General features: G+C 60.5%; 1 protein-coding gene across 6 annotated transcripts in view; it reads left to right on the top strand.

Moving 5' to 3' along the window:
• The window catches only part of COL16A1 (collagen type XVI alpha 1 chain), a 48,433-nt gene that overhangs the window by 18,269 nt on the left and 13,353 nt on the right, over positions 1–16,811 (top strand). For 4 of the 6 annotated variants that reach the window (XM_070404597.1, XM_070404598.1, XM_070404596.1 and 1 more), the window contains 21 exons: positions 143–184; positions 511–546; positions 626–679; positions 848–916; positions 2,775–2,828; positions 2,917–2,943; positions 3,698–3,757; positions 3,919–3,966; positions 4,097–4,150; positions 7,354–7,407; positions 7,627–7,659; positions 9,745–9,861; positions 9,945–9,986; positions 10,083–10,169; positions 11,023–11,067; positions 11,978–12,022; positions 13,698–13,751; positions 14,275–14,328; positions 14,820–14,873; positions 16,350–16,394; positions 16,520–16,573. In XM_070404597.1, coding sequence (XP_070260698.1) covers positions 143–184; positions 511–546; positions 626–679; positions 848–916; positions 2,775–2,828; positions 2,917–2,943; positions 3,698–3,757; positions 3,919–3,966; positions 4,097–4,150; positions 7,354–7,407; positions 7,627–7,659; positions 9,745–9,861; positions 9,945–9,986; positions 10,083–10,169; positions 11,023–11,067; positions 11,978–12,022; positions 13,698–13,751; positions 14,275–14,328; positions 14,820–14,873; positions 16,350–16,394; positions 16,520–16,573 — 1,128 coding nt within the window. The remainder of the gene's footprint in view (positions 1–142; positions 185–510; positions 547–625; positions 680–847; positions 917–2,774; positions 2,829–2,916; positions 2,944–3,697; positions 3,758–3,918; positions 3,967–4,096; positions 4,151–7,353; positions 7,408–7,626; positions 7,660–9,744; positions 9,862–9,944; positions 9,987–10,082; positions 10,170–11,022; positions 11,068–11,977; positions 12,023–13,697; positions 13,752–14,274; positions 14,329–14,819; positions 14,874–16,349; positions 16,395–16,519; positions 16,574–16,811) is intronic. The other 2 variants (XM_070404599.1, XM_070404600.1) reach the window with 2 other exon arrangements.

The raw sequence follows: 16,811 nt of genomic DNA, 5'->3' as shown, positions 1-16,811 counted from the left end.
TGTGGGTGAGAGTGGGGGTGGGAGATACGTGGGGGCTGGAGTGGGGGATGGAGATCAGCTTTAGAGTGGGGAGAAGGTGGAGGAGGTTAAGGAGGTCAAGGGTGAGTGGGAATCTCAAGCCAAGGGTGTCCTTCCTCTTCAGGGAGAGCCTGGGCCTCCAGGAATGGGAGTCCAGGGGCCCGAGGTAAGTCTCCAGCCCTACCTATGCCTGCCTGCCACCCCTCCCCCAACACTCCTACTAGCCAGCTGTCCACTCCCATCTGCCTTGAAAACCACGGAGCTCTGCCCGCCCCTGAACGCTCACGGGCACCGCTCTGGGATAGAGTTGTGCCGCAGCCTTAGCCGTGCTTCTGTCCAGGCTCTTGGTTCTGACCCCCACCTCTCTGACCCTCAGGGTCTCCTTGGGGTGCTCTTCTGAGGGCTGGCAGACAGCCCACCCCAGACCAGGTCTGCCAGTGGGGCAGGTTGGCTTGCGCAGGTGTGGCCCAGTCTGCCTTTTCTGACTTGCAGGGGGAACCTGGAGCCCCGGGCTTGCCTGGCGTTCAGGTACGTCTGTCTGGAGGAGGCTGGCAGGGGCAGGGGCCGCTCCGGGATAAGGGGTAACTAGCTGTGATTCCACCTGCAGGGGTTTCCGGGGCCTCGAGGACCACCTGGCCCTGCTGGAGAGAAGGGACCCAAGGTGAGCTTCTGCCTCCTTGGGCACTCGGCCTGCACTGCTTCGGGTGCCCTGGCCGTGGGCACAGGGGACATGGGAACTGGGTGATGCCCATGAGAGCAGCCCGAGACCTGGTCTGGTGTGTCTCACCTGCTGGATTGCTCGGCAACCTTTGTACCCTCTCTTCTGCAGGGATCTCCGGGGGTAAAAGGAGCCATTGGACCCATGGGACTCCCTGGTGCCAGTGTCTCTGGGCCTCCGGTAAGCGTCCTCTCTGTGCTCCGTGCTGGGGGTGTTGCTGGGACCCAGGGCATTGCTTCTGGGAAGAGGGCACAGGCCTGACCCTGGCCATCCAGCAGCAGGGGGGATGGGAGCAGAGAGGCTCAGCTCAGCCCAGCCTCGGAGAAGGAAGACCACACAGTTTGGGGGCAGCACCTGAATAACGACAATACTGATCACCCCCAGTTTGGGAGCAGTGACTGTGCTGAGGCCCTGTGCTAAGCTCTAGACAAGCAGTGATGCCCTCAGCCCTCCCCACAGCTCTGTAAGGGAACGGCTGTTATGGTCCCCACTTCACAGATGAGGAAACTGAAGACCAGAGAGTGAAGAGGCAGAGCCAGGACTTGGACACAATTCTGTCTGACTCAAAGCCCATACGTTAGCTCCCCCACCCCTACTTTAAGCCTTGGAGGCATTAGGGATCATCCAAACCAGTGCTACCCAGAACTACCTAGGACGATGGAAACACTTTGCTCCACACCGCCAGAGACTGTAGCCACGCGGCTGCTGAGCACTGGAAATGTAGCTAGTGTGCCTGGGGAACTGAATTTTAAATTCCATTTCATTTTAACTCCTTTAAATTGGAATAGACACATGTGCCTATTGGCTACCATACTGGACAGCAAAGATCTATCTGGACCAGCAATACCTCCAACCCTCAGAGGCCTCCCTTTATTTCTGTCCCACCAGGGTCCCATGTCCTAAAAGATGTATCTATTGAACAAATTGCATTGATTAAGTTACAATAAATGTGTTTCCTCATTTTCATTCATCAAAGTCCTGTATAACAGCCAGCTTCTACTTCTCATGAACCCACTAGAATTTTGTGAGCGGATATAATTCTAGCCTAAATCAAAGAAATGCTACTGCTCAGCCAGCCTGGGCCGTGCCGGGTTATGGGCAAATGGTAGAACCTGTCTTGGGCTTTTAGTAACGTTGAAAATGGCCCAGTGAACAGAACCTTTTCCGTCTTTATGGATCCCTAGAGACATTCCACATCCGGTTTGGGAATCACGGGTGGATTCCTTCCAGGGTGCTCTGGAGCCCACGGGGCCCGGGGCCTTGCCCACGTCCGCGCAGCCAGTCTGCATTGCCCAGCAGGACTGGCGGTCAGGGTCCCTCCCTGCCTGTCCCAGGGACTCCCTGTGTAAAGCTGAGGTGAAGGGGAAGGTGGTCCCGGTCCTTGGGGAGTCTTTGGTCCATGTGTGAAGGTGGCAGGCCCCACAGGAAGGCAGCCGTCGAAGGCCCGTGTGCAGGCTGACCTCTCCAGGCCTGCTTCCCTGGAGCTGAATCTCATCCCAGGAGGCTCCCCAGTCCCCACCCCACACTCACTAGCTGTGACCAGAGGCAAGTGACAGCCTCTCGGAGTTTCCGACTCCTTGTGGATGAAATAGGGGCTGCCATAAATCAACCGAGATGACCTTTGTGATAGAGAGGATGTGTGCCCGCACTGAGCAGGGGGAGGAGAGAGCAGGGACTCCGGGCCACACAGACCTGGGTGCGCTCCTGCTGTTGGGCCTCTTACAACATTTCTTTCAGCCTCAGTTTCCTTAGTTGTGACGCAGAGCAGTGCCGTCCTGCGGGGCTGGGGGTGAGGACCCATGCAGTGTTCTCTGGTAGGCGCTTGGCCTGGCGTCTGACACTCACAGGCGAGGAGGAGACGCCAGGCTTCTCCCTCCTTCCTGCTCTCCTTGTCTCCTGTGCCTCCGCCTTGTCCTCCAGGACCCGGGCACTGGGAGCCTGGTGCTGCCTGTGTCTGTCCTGTCGCCCGCCCTGCAGGCAGGCCGATGGCTGGCTGCTGCCCAGCACTAACCACTGACCCTGCGCTCTCTCCCGTCAGGGACGTGATGGACAGCAAGGACAGACTGGACTTCCAGGAGCCAGAGGGACTCCGGTGAGTAGTGTCCGGAGGCAGCAGGAAGCCGCGGCTGGCCCCGCCTCCCACCCTGATCTACTCATCGTTCTGTGCTTCTTCCCTGCAGGGTGAAAAAGGGCCTCAGGGGGAGAAGGTGAGTCCCATCGCTCTGGGGAAATGCAGCCCCTCCGGTCCGGCCAGGAAGCGAACCTGCGTACATGCCAGTGGCCCTGGCCTGCAGAACGGCAGCCACCCTGGTCTCCTTGCCTTCCACCAGCTCCCTGGTCCCAGGGAGCCGAGGCCCCAAGCGCTCCCCACTTTACCTGGTTGCTGATTCAGGCCTCAACCAGGATCCCAGGAGACCCAGAGAGCTCCAAGACCTCCCCGCCCCCCCCGCCCCCCCCCCCCCCCCCCCCGCCCGGCCCAACCTCCCCAGCAGGGGGCAGCTGCATTTTCAAATGGGCATGGTCAGAGCAGAGATGTCAGGGAGCAGGAGAGAAGGGCACAGGAGCCAGGCTGGGCCAGCGGGAGCGAGTGGGGCTGCAGCCGGGTCAAGCTGCGACCGTGGGAGGCGAGAATACCGGGGCTGTGGCAGACAACGGTGAAACGGAAAACGCAGGAATGGCAGCAGCCCGTGTTTGCTGAGCTGGCCATGGGGCAGGACCTCTGCATCCTCGAATCCCCCCCATCCTCAGGGCAGCCTATGCAGTTGGTATTATCGTCCCACCTCACAGATGAGGAGACTGAGGTTCCGAGTGGTCGAACAGACTGTCCAGTGCTCAAGAGACAGATTCCAGATTGAAACCCTGGCCTCTCCATCCCGAGAGCCTGTGCCGCCTCCCAGATGGCAGTTTCCAGGAAGCCCTCCATCCTGGCCCTCCTCTGACAAAGGCTCCTTGTCTTTCCAGGGTGAGCCCGGGGAGTGCTCCTGTCCCTCTCGGGGAGACCCCATCTTCTCGGGCATGCCGGTGAGTGGTGCTGAGAGCCCTGCTTCCCCCCCCCCCCCCAACACGCAAGGGCCCCACAGGGCTTTGTGCCCCGCCAGCTGCCTCCCCACGCAGCCCTGCGCTTGGTGTGGACGTTGCCTGTAACCTCTCCCCTTCTTTTGCGACCCCCCACTCCCACCCAGGGTGCTCCGGGACTTTGGATGGGCAGCTCCTGGCAGCCGGGCCCGCAGGTGTGTGTCGCTTGTCTCCTCTGTTTCTCTTGTCCGCCAGCGCCCCTCGGCTTGCCCACCTTCGCCTCACTGCCCCCCAGCAATGGGGCAGGGCTTTCTTCTCGGTCTGATTATGTCTTCTCTCCCTCAGGGTCCCCCAGGTGTTCCCGGACCACCAGGCCCCCCTGGAATGCCTGGGCTGCAGGTAAATGGGGGGGAGAAGAGAATGAATGAGTTTGGGAGGCTCCCTGACCTGCACACACACCTGCCATTTCTCCCTCCTCTGTGCTTCTGCTCCCAGAGTGGCATGGAGGGCATGTCCTGCTGTGAGCTAGCCCAGGCACCCTACTGACACCCGTGCCAGGCTCAGGCCTTGGCCAGCTGCCAGGAACCCAGAATCTGGGACAGATAAAAAGTTTACCCTGGTGCAGGGCTGCACCTGTGTCTTGCACACCTGCTCTTCTCCAGGGACTGCGTTCGTTTGTTGTTAGGTTGGCGATAGAACAGTGAACAAAAATGAAAAGCCCTGTCCTCTTGGAGCCTGCATTCTAGTAGGAGGCTCAGGCGATGAGCAAGATAAATAAATAAAATACAGTGTGTGAGAAGGGGACCCGTGCTAGGAGGAAAATGAACACGGAGTGGGGATAGAAAACGGGAGGCGAGCAGGGAAGAGGTCTTGGGGAAAAGCGGAAAAGAAGGTGACATTTGAACAGAGAGGTAAAGGAAACGAGGAATGAGCCTCTGAAGGGACAGTATTCCTGACAGAGAAAGCAGCAGGTGCAGAAGCCCCAGGTGGGATGGGCCTCCTCTGGCGAGGAGGCCAGGGATCGTAAGGGCAGTGTAGTTGGAGTGGAGATCCCCGCCCAGCTGAGATGAGAGTGTTCATTCCAGAGCCTGGCAGCCTGACTTTGAATCCCAGCTCTGCCATGTGCTAGCTGTGTGATGCCCCTCTCTGTGTCTCCAGTCCTCCTCCTGTTAAGCGGAGATAATGACAGCATGCACCTCATGGGCTATTGTGAATGTTAAACAATATGCATGCAAAATGTATAGAACCATGCCCGGCACATAGTAGATGCTTAGAAGGCATTCACCATCATCACACCAACAACTACTACTATTTTGCATCCATTCTCTCCCTCATTGGAGCCTTACATCAGCCCCAGTAGGAAGTGGTGTTATCCCTATGTCACCGCTGGGCGCGTGAGACCCTGAGCAGTGAGGCATCTTGGCTGAGGCCACCGGCTGGCGTGGGCGGCCTGGCCTGAGCTTCCCGGCGCGGAGCACTTTCCTCCCCCTGTGCTGCCCTCCAGGACAGGTCCCCAATGGTTTGCACACCAGGCCGCATTGGGGGAGCTCCTAGGAGGCACAGACAGTGGCTGCTGCATGCCTGGCTCTCAGCTCCTGAAAAAAAAAAAAAAGAAAGCGATTCTCGCCTGAAGCAGAGCAGAATCACATGGAACGTTTTATAAACTATGTACTCCCCATGCCCTGGCGATTTTGAGATTTTACACACACACACACGCACACATACACACACGCACACACGCACACATACACACACGCACGCACACGCACGCACACACGCGCACATACACACGCACACACATACACACACACACACGCACACACACACATTGCGGGTGGGAGTCTCCACTGGGATCACAGTTCTCTCCCAGAGGCCGAAGTAGAGCCACCTCTGGTCCTCCCTCGGGGGCAGCCACACATTTACCAAGTGCCCGGCTTCCTGCTTCACCCCTGCCAGGGAGCGGGAATCTGCCTGCAGAGGGCTTGCAGGGGGCTTGGGGAAGTGCAGTCATTTCAAAGTGATCTGTTAACAAGCTCACGCTGCTGCAGTGTCAACCCTGCCAAGACAGAAAAGAGGGACTGCCGAGCCTGGTTCCAGGCACCGGGTCCTCCTCCAGCGCCAGTGCTGGAGGCCACGCTGAGCCCCCGATGGGCACCTGCCCTGTGCCAGGCAGGGCGCAGGTCCTGCTTACCAGGTCGTCTCCTACAGCTTCTCCTCAGGCGCAGAAACAGGCTCAGAAATATATGGCACTTACTGTCCAGGGCCCATGCGTGGTTCTATCATGTCATCTGCGTCCATTTCACAGAAGAGGAAGCTGAGGCACCGGGGTTAGGAGATGTGCCCAAGGCTAGACAGCTAGGGGAGAGCTGCTCACATCGACAGGTGGGCGTTTAAATTCTGGGAGGGCAGGAAGAGAAAATCACAAAAAAATCAGGCTTGAGCTAATACCTGGGCAATGGAGAGAGGAGCATGGGGTGAGTAATAATTCAGGGCATGATTATAATGAACACGTGCAAGGTGTCTTCCCTCTCCCAGGGCGCTGTTCTAAGCACTTTGCCCTATTCATTCATTAAGGAGACAGAATGAGAAGGGCAGGGCCATGGCGTGTGGTGGTGCAAGAAGGGGAACCTGGCCTGAAATACGGCGGCTGGTGGGAGAAGGTGGCATGTTCTCTCGCTGGGAGCTGGGACTTGAGGGAGGCCAACTCTCAGGCGGCCAAGGAAATCCTGTTTCGGGGGAGCAGGGGGAGCAGCAGTGCGTTCCTGCGATGGGTATTTAATGCACGCCTCCTCCGTGGCGGGCACTGGGGATTTAAAGGGGAACGTACTCCCTGCCTCCAAGGAGTGTTTAACATGCAGATGCGCATTGTGAGTCTGTGAGGGGAACAGGGTTTGCTTGGCAAACATTTCACATGAGCATCCTGCGTGCCCGGCCCTGTACTAAACTCCTTACAGCTGTGGCCTCCTTCAAGCCTCACCGTAAACGAACCCGGTTTTACAGATAAGGAAACTGAGGCACAGAGATCTCCGCGCCCCCCTCCCCCCAAGTAACCTGCCAAAGTTACCCAGGTGGTGGGGACTGGTGCCCGGCTGGGTCTGCTCCCCAGCCTCACCTGGGGGTGCATGTTCTGGGGAGTGTCCTTTGGGGAATGTGCCGAAATAGTGGTGGAGAGAGGAGCTAGGCCGGCGTCCTCCTCGGAGTCTCACCTCCGTGCCTCGCTTGTCCTGTGGCCTTGGCAGTTCCTCTCTGAATTCCCTTTTCTGGCTTTAAGATGGTGACAACACCTAGTTCAATAGAATTGTGATGATTCAATGAGAAGGATGTAGGGAAGGACTTAGCACAGAAAGAACCAGTAGCTACTTGCTATATAGACGACCCTCTGCCTCAATTCTGACTTCCTGTAACGTGCGCGGAAAAGCAGACTGTCGGACTGGTTTGGGGGTCACCCCGCTGGGCCTCCTCAGCTTTCCCTACACACTGGTCTGGGGGTTTTGAGCTAAGACTATGGGCTCAGCTCTGCAGGGAGAGGGCAGAGGCAGGGGGGATGGTGGGAATGACGCAGGGAGCGGAGCCCACTCACTCGTGTCTCTCCTTGGCTGCAGGGCATCCCTGGAAACAACGGTTTGCCAGGGCAGCCGGGGCTGACTGCGGAGCTGGTAGGTACCGGCCAGGACTCGCTGTCCAGCCGCCTCCCTGCCCTTGCCAGGGCCGAGCTTGCCAGGCCGGCTCCCTGAGCTGCAGTGGGGGGCCCTCTTCTCTCCCTCTGGGAGAAGCCTGGTTGGCACGTGGCTTCCCGAGGCCGAGGCTCTACCTGATGCCTTAAGTCTCCTTCCCCTTCCCCTCCCCGCCTGAGCCCCGCTGTCTGTCTCCTGCAGGGATCCTTACCCATTGAACAGCACCTCCTGCAGGTAAGAGGATAAGCGGGAGGGAGTAGGGACTTGAGGGGGTGGCAGAGGGCGCTGCAGATGGGCTGTTTGTGGGCAGTGTGGGGGGGAGGGGGGCTCCCAGCATGTCTAAAAGGGCTCAGCGCAGTGCCTGGCTCCTCACAGCCCCTAAGTCAGTACCTGCCGAATGACTGTTTGAAGGAACCCTGAGAAGGTACCCATCTTGCGGATGCTGTTGGCAGTTCCAACCACAGAGCTGCTGCCAGTGAGGCCCTGTACCCCCCTGGTTACTCCAGGGCAGGGCCCCAGCAGCATGCAGAGCATAATGCGGGCAGGGGGTGGGGCGGGGGGGTGATAGGATACTGGTGAGACCCTCAGGCCTGCCCGCCAAGGTTACGTTCTATGGTCAGACGGGGTGGGGCCTGGAAGAAGGCTTCGGCACCCTCTCTCTGGTCAATCCAGAAAGAATCCAGGGAGGAGATGGGATTTGAGAAGCAAGTCTAGTGGCGCAAGGGGACTTGGGCCTGGAAGGAGAGTCGGCCTGTGCCAGGGCCTGCAGACACGGTCAAGATCACACCCGTGGGCTGTGGCTTGGTCTGGCCTCTCAAGCTGGGCAGCGATTCCCTTGGGAGCCAAGGGTGGCACAGCCCTTCCTTGCTCAGTCACCTCTGGAGACGAGATCTGGGCTCTTCTCTCCTCCAGCTTGGCATCCTCAGGGGTCCCTCCCAAGCTTTGGCCAGCAGAGTGCGCTGTCCTGGCCACCCCCTTCCAGCACTGGCTAGTCGGTGCCCTGGACAACCCTGGGTCCTAACCAGGACAGTGTGGGGAGAGACTGCCCCACCCGGCTCTAACAGAGATGTCTCCGGAAGCAGCCTGAGGCCAGGGTAACCTCCTGGCACAGTTATGCCGTGGATCAGAGCGGGGTGGTGGCGGTGAAACTGCAGCTTCTCCCCCAGGCTTCCGGCAGTTGGGTCCCCCCAAGTCCTGCCCTGGGCACGTGACTGTGCAACTCAAGCAGGATTTAGCATTTCTCTGTGTAACATTTCATCCGATGGTTTCTCAGCCAAGTGCTCTGCAGGGGGCGCTAAGCAGCTGTCTGGAGAGGTGTCAGATGGCACCCAGGGTGCTGACCAGGAGCCCCCACCACACGCACGCACAGCCCAGAGGAAGCCTGGGCCTGTGTGGCCTGAGCACCAGCTCTGGCCTCAGACAGACCAGGGCTTCATCCAGGCTCCCCCCGCCGTGGACATGTCACACTGTCTCTCCGGGTGTCGACTCCCTTATCTCCACGTGCTTATAAGATGACCTGCCTCCTGGTGCTGCCAGGACAGAGCGTGATAAGTGCACAGGCCCATTACGATGACTGGCGCCTGGGTGCTGAGTAAACACAACCGTTACCACGGGGCTTCGCAGTGCAGTGAAGGTGGAGCAGGGGCCCCGCTGGGGGTCCACGGACACCCCACCAGGCCATGCACGGACGCCGGGCCCCTAGTCCTCTGAGGCTGTAGTCCACTTTCCACTCGTGGGTTTTCTTTTTCTGGGACGAGGACTCACAGCTTCCATCAAACTCCCAGAGGGCTTTGTGACCCAAAGAGGTTAAAGGCCAGGTGAGAGGAGCACCTGCTGGTCAGGAAGACTGGCAGGCCCAGCGAACTGGACGTCCGACAGCTGGGATCGGCGGGGACGGAGGGCGGGCTCCCTCCCAGGCGTCTGCAAAGGCCTGGCTGCTCCTGCAGCTGCTCCCCTTGCTCCTGGAGAAGCTGTTCGGAACCGGCCTTTGCAGCCCGAGTCCTCGTGGCGTGTCCTCACAGCGGGCGCAGGATGCCGGAACAGCGGGGCAGATGGTGCCTCTGTGGGCCCCTCTGCCTCCCCCCACACGCCTGTCTGGAAAGTGGCTTTGGCGGGGCCCCCACCAGAGCTTCTTCCTGCAGGAAACGCAAAGCCGGTGTTGGGATTGGGTGCCCTGAGGATGGAGCAAAGCTGCCGCAGGGGTGTGGCTGGGAGGAGTGTGGGTGGAGGACTGCCTGCCAGGCAGGTGACAGGGGCTCTCCATCTGGCCCTTCCCGGCCACTCAGACCCCTGCCCCCTGCCCTCTCCTTTCCCTCCTAGAGCATCTGTGGGGACTGTGTCCAGGGGCAGAAGGCCCGCCCAGCGGCCCTCCTGCAGAAAGGCGAGAAGGGAGACCAGGGCATCCCTGGTGTGCCAGGTTTTGACAACTGTGCCCGGGTAGGAGGCTGGGCTCGGGGCGGCCTTGGTGTAGGGAGGGATTCCAGTGGCCTCACCTGATAGAGCTCCTCTGTGCCCCCCAGTGCTTCACGGAGCGGGAGCGCCCCAGAGCGGAGGAGGCCCGGGTGAGTGGCCCTCGCCTTTCCTTCACCCCCTGCCCTGAGCCCCGACGGGGAGCGAAGCAGCCGACTGCTCACTCCCACCAACTCCATCCACTCCAGGGAGACAACAGCGAGGGAGACCCGGGCTGTGCTGGGAGCCCTGGCCTGCCCGGTCCTCCGGGGCTGCCGGGCCAGAGAGGAGAAGAGGTAAGGCCAGGGCCTGGGCCCTCCTGCGCAGTGGCCCTTCGTTCCCGAGTGCAGTCTCACTCGGGCCAGATGTCTTCTTGGGCCCTCAGTGGCTCCCTGTCTCCCGCGAGTCCTTCCAGGGCTCCGGGGCCTTCAGTCAGCTGGCGCCCTATTGCCCCATCTCATCTGCTCTCCTCACACACTGGCCTCCTCTCTGCTCTTGATCCATGCGACACCCTCCCTCCCTGGCCTGGCTGCTGCTTTTGTTGTGGTTGTTAATCCTCACTGGAGGATATTTTTTTTTCTTTGATTTTTTAGAGCGAGTGGAAGGGAGGGAGGGAGTTAGAGAAACACGATGCGAGAGACACATCGATTGGTTACTTCCGCACATGCCCCGACGAGGGCCGGAATTGAACCTGTGACCCTGCGGTGCTCTGGTCAATGCTCTAACCATTTAGCCACAGTGGCCAGGGCCCTAGCTGCTTCCGTCTCACCACACTCATCCCTGTCTGACATACTGTGTATTTATTTCATGTAAGAACATCCCACAGGTATCTACTGAGCACCAACTACGTGACAGCCCCTGTCCTACCGTATTTATCACCGTCCACCGCTCCCCTAGGGTGTAAGCGCCACGAGGCTCAGATTTTGGTATTTTGTTTATTGCCGTGCCCCCAGCACCTGGACTAATGCCTGGTACATAGTAGCTGCTCAATAAATGTTTGTTGGATGATTGAATGAACTGAATGAGAAGTTTAGCATCACCTTTAACATCAGCTGCCTGGAGACTCTGGCTGTGGTGAGCCAGGACGAAGGCACTGAGACCCTATGGGGCCTGAGCCTCTCTATCCATTTCTCTTGGCTTCCTTTGCAGGGTCCACCCGGCGTGAGGGGCTCCCCAGGTCCTCCAGGCCCCGTTGTGAGTATCTGTGGTTTCCTGGCTTGATTGATGCTCTCTCAGAGGGGTCCTAGTGCTGCCTGGTCTCCAGGAAGCTGGGCAGGGCAGACTGAGGAAACCTCCACTGCCTGCTCCTTTCTCTGTCGGAGCATCTGTGGGCACTGAGGACTCCCACCACCGAACCCCTGGGAATGGGCCGGCTGTGCCTGTGGTCCTGCTTAGAGGAGGCCCTCGGGGCGCATCCGTGTTTCCCCGCCCCTGACCCGCTGTGTCTTGCACCAGGGACCCAGGCTGCACGGGGCAGGGGGCCTCGGCTTCTGGCTCGTGGTCTCGGCGGCCAGGAAAGCACGTGGCGACCAGCCTAGATCTCTGTGCCCCTGTGACACCAGGCCCCCAGGGGCCAGGGGCTGCGATGGAGCTGCCCTCCACTGCTCTGTAGGACCATCGCAAGGACCAGTCTACAAAGAAAGGCCAGGCAGGGGGCCTCCTCCTTGGAGTCCTCTGTGGTGTTGATATGGCAGGAACATAGAAGTGACCAGAAAAGACTGGAAGAACTGAAAATGCTTTCTTTGGAGAAAATAAAAAATGGCTGGTGGGAGCTATGTTAGGACCAGGAGCCTTCCATCTGGGGAGCCTGTGGAGGTCAGGTAGCAGGCGTGAGGGCTCCCACTCCAGCAAGGGGGCTCAGTTAGACGCAGGGAGACTCGGGAAGGGCTGCTGATGTTGGGGACTGTTTCGTGTCTCTGCTGATGACAGAGCCATTCCTCCTGGAGCCAAGGGGAGGAGCACGTGTCTCTGGGCCAAGCCTTCCAGGGAGCCTCTCTTCCAGCTGCCTTGCAATATTCCCGTGACCTCTCCCACGACCCCTCAGCCCCAGACTGCCCCGGGGAGGCTGTGCTTGTGAGATGTGACCTGCTGTTTCTCCCACCAGGGCCCCCCAGGTTTTCCTGGTGCCGTTGGCTCCCCCGGATTGCCTGTAAGAACCTAGCGCTGCTCGACCTCCCTTCCCCCCGCCAACCAGGTCTCTGTGGCTTTTGCTGTCTCCTTTGCCGTCACACCCTCACCTCCATCCTCCGTGTTTGCGTTGTCCGCCTGCAGGCATGGTAGCTAACGACACAGGTTCCTAAGGCCCCCGGCAGCTTGGACATCCTCGAAGCCTCTGCCTTCTTCTCATTTTCCCTTCTCCCACCTCTCGTGCTTTCTCTCCCACAACCGCACATCGCTCCCCATAAGTCCTCCGGAGCTATTTCACCTTCTTAGCTTAAGCTGGTGCCTCTGAGGGCCTCTTCATCCCTCCCTTCTCATTTCTGCCTCCTGCTTCTCCCACCTTTGGTGTTGACTAAAGATTTGCTGAAAGTCGTTCTTGGGGCCCTGCCAGGCACCTGGCACTGCGCCCGGCAGAGATGCCAAAGCTTTAGGGCTTCACATTGCAGGCTGGCCTAGGTTTGCTGCCCTGCTGCTTGGCCGGGCTGGCCAGCGGCCCCCGGGAACCGGAAGGCGAGGATGCCTGCATCTTCCCCATCGTCCCGGAGGAAACGCTCAGCTTCCTTCCCTTCCTTTCCTCTTTCTTGGCTCCAGTGCCAGCCTGCTCCGAGGCTGGACACGTGATGCCAGCCAGTTGGGTTTCTGAGTGTCGGGGGGCCCTGCCCCTCTGTTCCCGGCCTCCTGGCCGGCGCCTTCTGCCAGGTGTCGTTAATTGCTCTGCCTTCATCATCATCACGGTGTGTTTCCGTCATCCCCATCCTCGCTGTTGCTCCCTCCTGGGTCGTGGACACTAACCTTTTGTTTGTCAGATTGCGTGTTCCCGGGGTCTGGCTCCTCTCCTCCCAGGCCTGGTGACGAGGGCCCGGGGAGCGGGGGCCCCCCTGGCCGCAGTTCCATCTGTCCCCGCGCCCTCATCCCGGCCGGGCCTTGTCTGTTTCTGCTTGCTTGGGTGAAGGGGCCATCTGTCCGTCTAGCCATCTGTCTTGTGTTGTGGAAAGGTTTGGGCGCCGTCTCTTGTGGGCACGAGGGAGAAGGGGCCGACATGGCCCCTGAATGGTGAGGTGAACGTATGCAGGGCAGAGCGAGGAGTGGGGGAGGGGCGCTCTGGCTTTGGTGGGCATGGAGATCCCTTTCCACCCTGAAAAGTGACAGGGAATGCTCTGGCGGGAGCCTTCCCATGTTTCTCCCCGAGTCCCTAAAAGAGGGTGATTTTGACTGGGGGCAGGGGGACTTGGACAGGTAAGTGTTGGGTACCCGGTGGGACATCACGCGAGGGACACCTCTCCAGACAGTTGTCACAGGGAAAGAACACACATGTCACCCTCCTAAAGGTACACCCCAGACAGTTACTACAATAGGGCACACCAATGACAGTCACCTGCCCGGGAGGCACCCTGTGGGATCAGCCAACTTGGGGGACATATCACTGTAGTTACCTGTCTTTGGGGGGTATGCTTCTGAGAGGCACCCATCTATGGGAGTTTATATCTCTGACAGTTACCCTCTGGGGCACACACCCTATGGAAACCTTGCTGGGACCCTAGGGGCCACCAGCAGCCCCCCCCCTTTTGCCTGGAACAGAGACAGAGGATGTGGGGTGGGGGCAGGAGTTAGGGGCTGGGCGGGAATGCCCTCCCCTGCAGTTTCTCATGATTTTTCTCTCCAAGGGTCTCCAAGGAGAGCGAGGCCTCAGGGGCCTGACGGGAGAGAAGGGGGAACTGGTAAGAGGAGCCCCGGGAAGACAGCTCAGGCCCCAGGGTGGCTGCCGTGCAGGAGGTGGGAGGGGGGGGGGCCCTACTTTTGAAGTTCTCTGCCCCTCAGCCCCGATCCCCTCGGGGTGGGGGTCTTCACACCCCCTCAGGATGAAAGGAGGCCCATCTGCAGGCGCCCAGCTCCCTGTAAGGGGCAAACACCCCTGTCCCCTACCAACGTCTCTGGGGGCTCTTCTCCCCACCTCTTCCTACAGCAGGTCCCTCTGCTCCCCCTCCCGGGTCCTCATCAGCCCCTGCCCTGGGCCCCTCTCAGGGTCTCAGTGGAAGGGGCCGAGACCTAGAGCACCTGCGTCGGGGGGGGGGGGGGGGGAGGGAAGGGGGGACCCAGGGGGGGACCAGGCCCCTGTTGCTGCTGTGTTGGGGGGGGTGCCCGCTGGGTGGCAGCTCCGGGGCTTCTGGCTCTGGCCACCCTTTGGCCCAGGAAAGGGGAGCAGACACGTCAGGGGCTGATCATGTCGACCTTTCTTTGCAGGGTCCTCCAGGGCAACCTGGCTACCCAGGTGCCATGGGCCCGCCGGGGCTGCCTGTGAGTAAGGGGGCCCTGGCTCTGGGGGTACCGGGGCCTGGGAGGGGTGGTCAGGACAGGACCCGCGGGATCTCCCTCCGCAGAGCAGGCTCCTTCCTTCCCCAGCACTGCAGCCCGTGCTCTGCCGGGCCATCCAGGCACAGCCACTGCTGAAAGCCCCTGGGGTGTACGGCTTGTCCCTTCCCGTCCCTTCCCTTTGGGGACCCACTGCAGTCACTGCACATCCAGGCCCTCCGAGGACCCCGAGAGGCCGAGACCCGGCCAGACAGATCTGCTCCTGGGGTGGGGTGTTGAGATAATCAGAGGGTCAGCACGGAGCCGCCACCCCATACCGGAGCCCACTGGGTGGGCACGTCCCCCCTTTCCACCGAGGGCCACCGCCGCAGATGAGGCGCAGCCCCCCTCTCCTCCCCGCGTCTGTGTACCAGCTGCGGTCTCCGCCCCTCGCATTAGCCGCGGGGCTCATTCCTCTCTCTCTGCTCGCTTGTCAGGGCATCAAGGGAGAGCGGGGCTACGCTGGACCCTCGGGAGAGAAGGGAGAATCGGTGAGTCTGAGTCGCAGCTCAGCGCGGGGCGGGAGCAGGGCTTCAGCGAGAGCCGGGCCTGCCCCTGCCCCTGCCCCTGCCTCCACCACCGCCACCAGAGACTTTCCCAGAAGCCTGAGGGGGAGGGCTGACCCCTGCTTCCCTGTCCCCTGAGTCACTCCAGCTGCATCTCAAGCAGTCAGCACAGGCTGGTGGCTGCGGAGGCCAGAGCTGGGAGGAGAATGCCAGCAGGGTTCAGGGAACCAATGGCTGCCTGCCAAGGGGAGGGGCACCGGGAGTCAGCTGACAGGAGACGCCTCCCACCCCATCCAGCAGAGGCAGGCTTACCGGGCGGCCTGGGAGTCCCAGGCCTGGGGTCCAGACCCAGCTCAGCCCCCTAGTCGGTCCTCCCCCCACAGCCCGGAGCCACCCTCTGCAGAGCCAGGCCCTGGCCGAGTGCAGGAGCCGGGCTGCTGTCAGATGAGGACGCTCAGGCTGGTGAGGCGGTGTGGCTCACCAGGGTCCCGCAGCTAGTTAGTGAGTTAGGGTGCAGCCTGCGTTCGAACCTCACACACGTCAGTGAGGCCCCCGTGGGTGCAGCCACCCACCGCGCTGTGCATTTATTCAAGAACTTGTGGGCCTGCTGGGCGCCAGGCTCTGAAGATGCTGTGGTGAATAAAACAGCCAGTTTTGTCCCCTGACTTCATAGGGCTCACATTCCGGGGGTTGGGGGGAGGCAGATAATAGAGGGTTAGACAAACATACGCATCATGAGAGATCTGCTGGAGAAAATGAGTGAGGGCTGGAGTAGCGTGCAGGGCGCTGTTAACAGGGATGGTCAGGGAGGCCTCTCTGAGGAGGTGGCCTCTGAGCTCAGCCCTGAATGAAGTGGAGGAGGGTCACGAGGTTTCTGTGCTGGGGAATCCCAGAGGGAGAGGCTGGGCCAGGAGCACTGAAGGAACAGCTTTGAGCCATTTAATGATCTAATGATTTGAGAGGCCTGGAAGGGGTCCGGGAACAGAGGGCATTGTGGGTAGTGGGTACCGTGTGCAAAGGCCTGGGGTGTAGATGGGCAGTGTGTTCAGGGAACAGCGGGCTGACCAAGCAGGGCAGGAGATAAGAAAGGGAGAGGGTGGTGGGTACCAGGTCACAGACGGCCTCAAACGGCATTGGTGGAAAGCGTGCTCCTCCTCCAGCTGGCAGAGGGGAGCCATGCAAGGCTTTGAAGCAAGAGAGTGTTATAACCCCAGCCGGGCTGGAGGAGATGGCAGCCAGCTGCTGGCTGTGAGCCAAGTGGGGGGCAGGGCTGGTTAAGAGCTAGTCCAGTAGCTCAGGCAAGAGGGGAAGCCTGAACAGACCGGGGGTGGGGTGGGGGTGGGGGGTAGGGGTGGGGGCATCCTGTCGGCTCAGAGGGCCTCCCACCACATCCCCTGCCCGTCCCCTGATTGCCCACCTCCTTGGGTCAGAGGGACTGATTTTGCTCCTTTGTGTCCCCAGGGCCCGCCAGGATCTGAAGGCCTCCCAGGTCCCCCAGGCCCAGCGGTGAGTAAGGGAGGGGCGGGGAGATGTGGACCTGGGGATCAGGGCCTAGGCCTGGTCCTGGTCCTGCCCTGGGGTCTGGGGGCAGGAAGATTGAGTTCCATCTGCATTGTTCTCTGTGGTGACAGGGTCCCCGAGGAGAGCGAGGACCCCAAGGGAGCTCCGGTGAGAAGGGCGACCAGGTGAGTGGCAACTAGGGCCCGGCTAGCCATTCTGACCCTAGTGGAGGGCTGGGGTGGGAGTGGGGGGGTGGGCAGGGCAGAGGCTGGGTCCTCTCCTTGGTGGTCACCTTCACGTGTGGAGGGGTGACCAGCTGTAGCCTCCCAGCCCCCATCCATCTGGAGCTGTCACCTCCCACCTCATGCCCAGAGCCTTGCCTGGCATCTTGGGCAGAGTGGAGGGCAAGGCCCATGTTTAGAA

Source organism: Myotis yumanensis, unplaced genomic scaffold (assembly GCF_028538775.1).
Source record: "Myotis yumanensis isolate MYYU_CA2020_CCGP unplaced genomic scaffold, mMyoYum1.0.hap1 SCAF_2, whole genome shotgun sequence".
Lineage (NCBI taxonomy): Eukaryota > Metazoa > Chordata > Mammalia > Chiroptera > Vespertilionidae > Myotis > Myotis yumanensis.
This window is presented reverse-complemented; position numbering and strand designations above follow the sequence as displayed.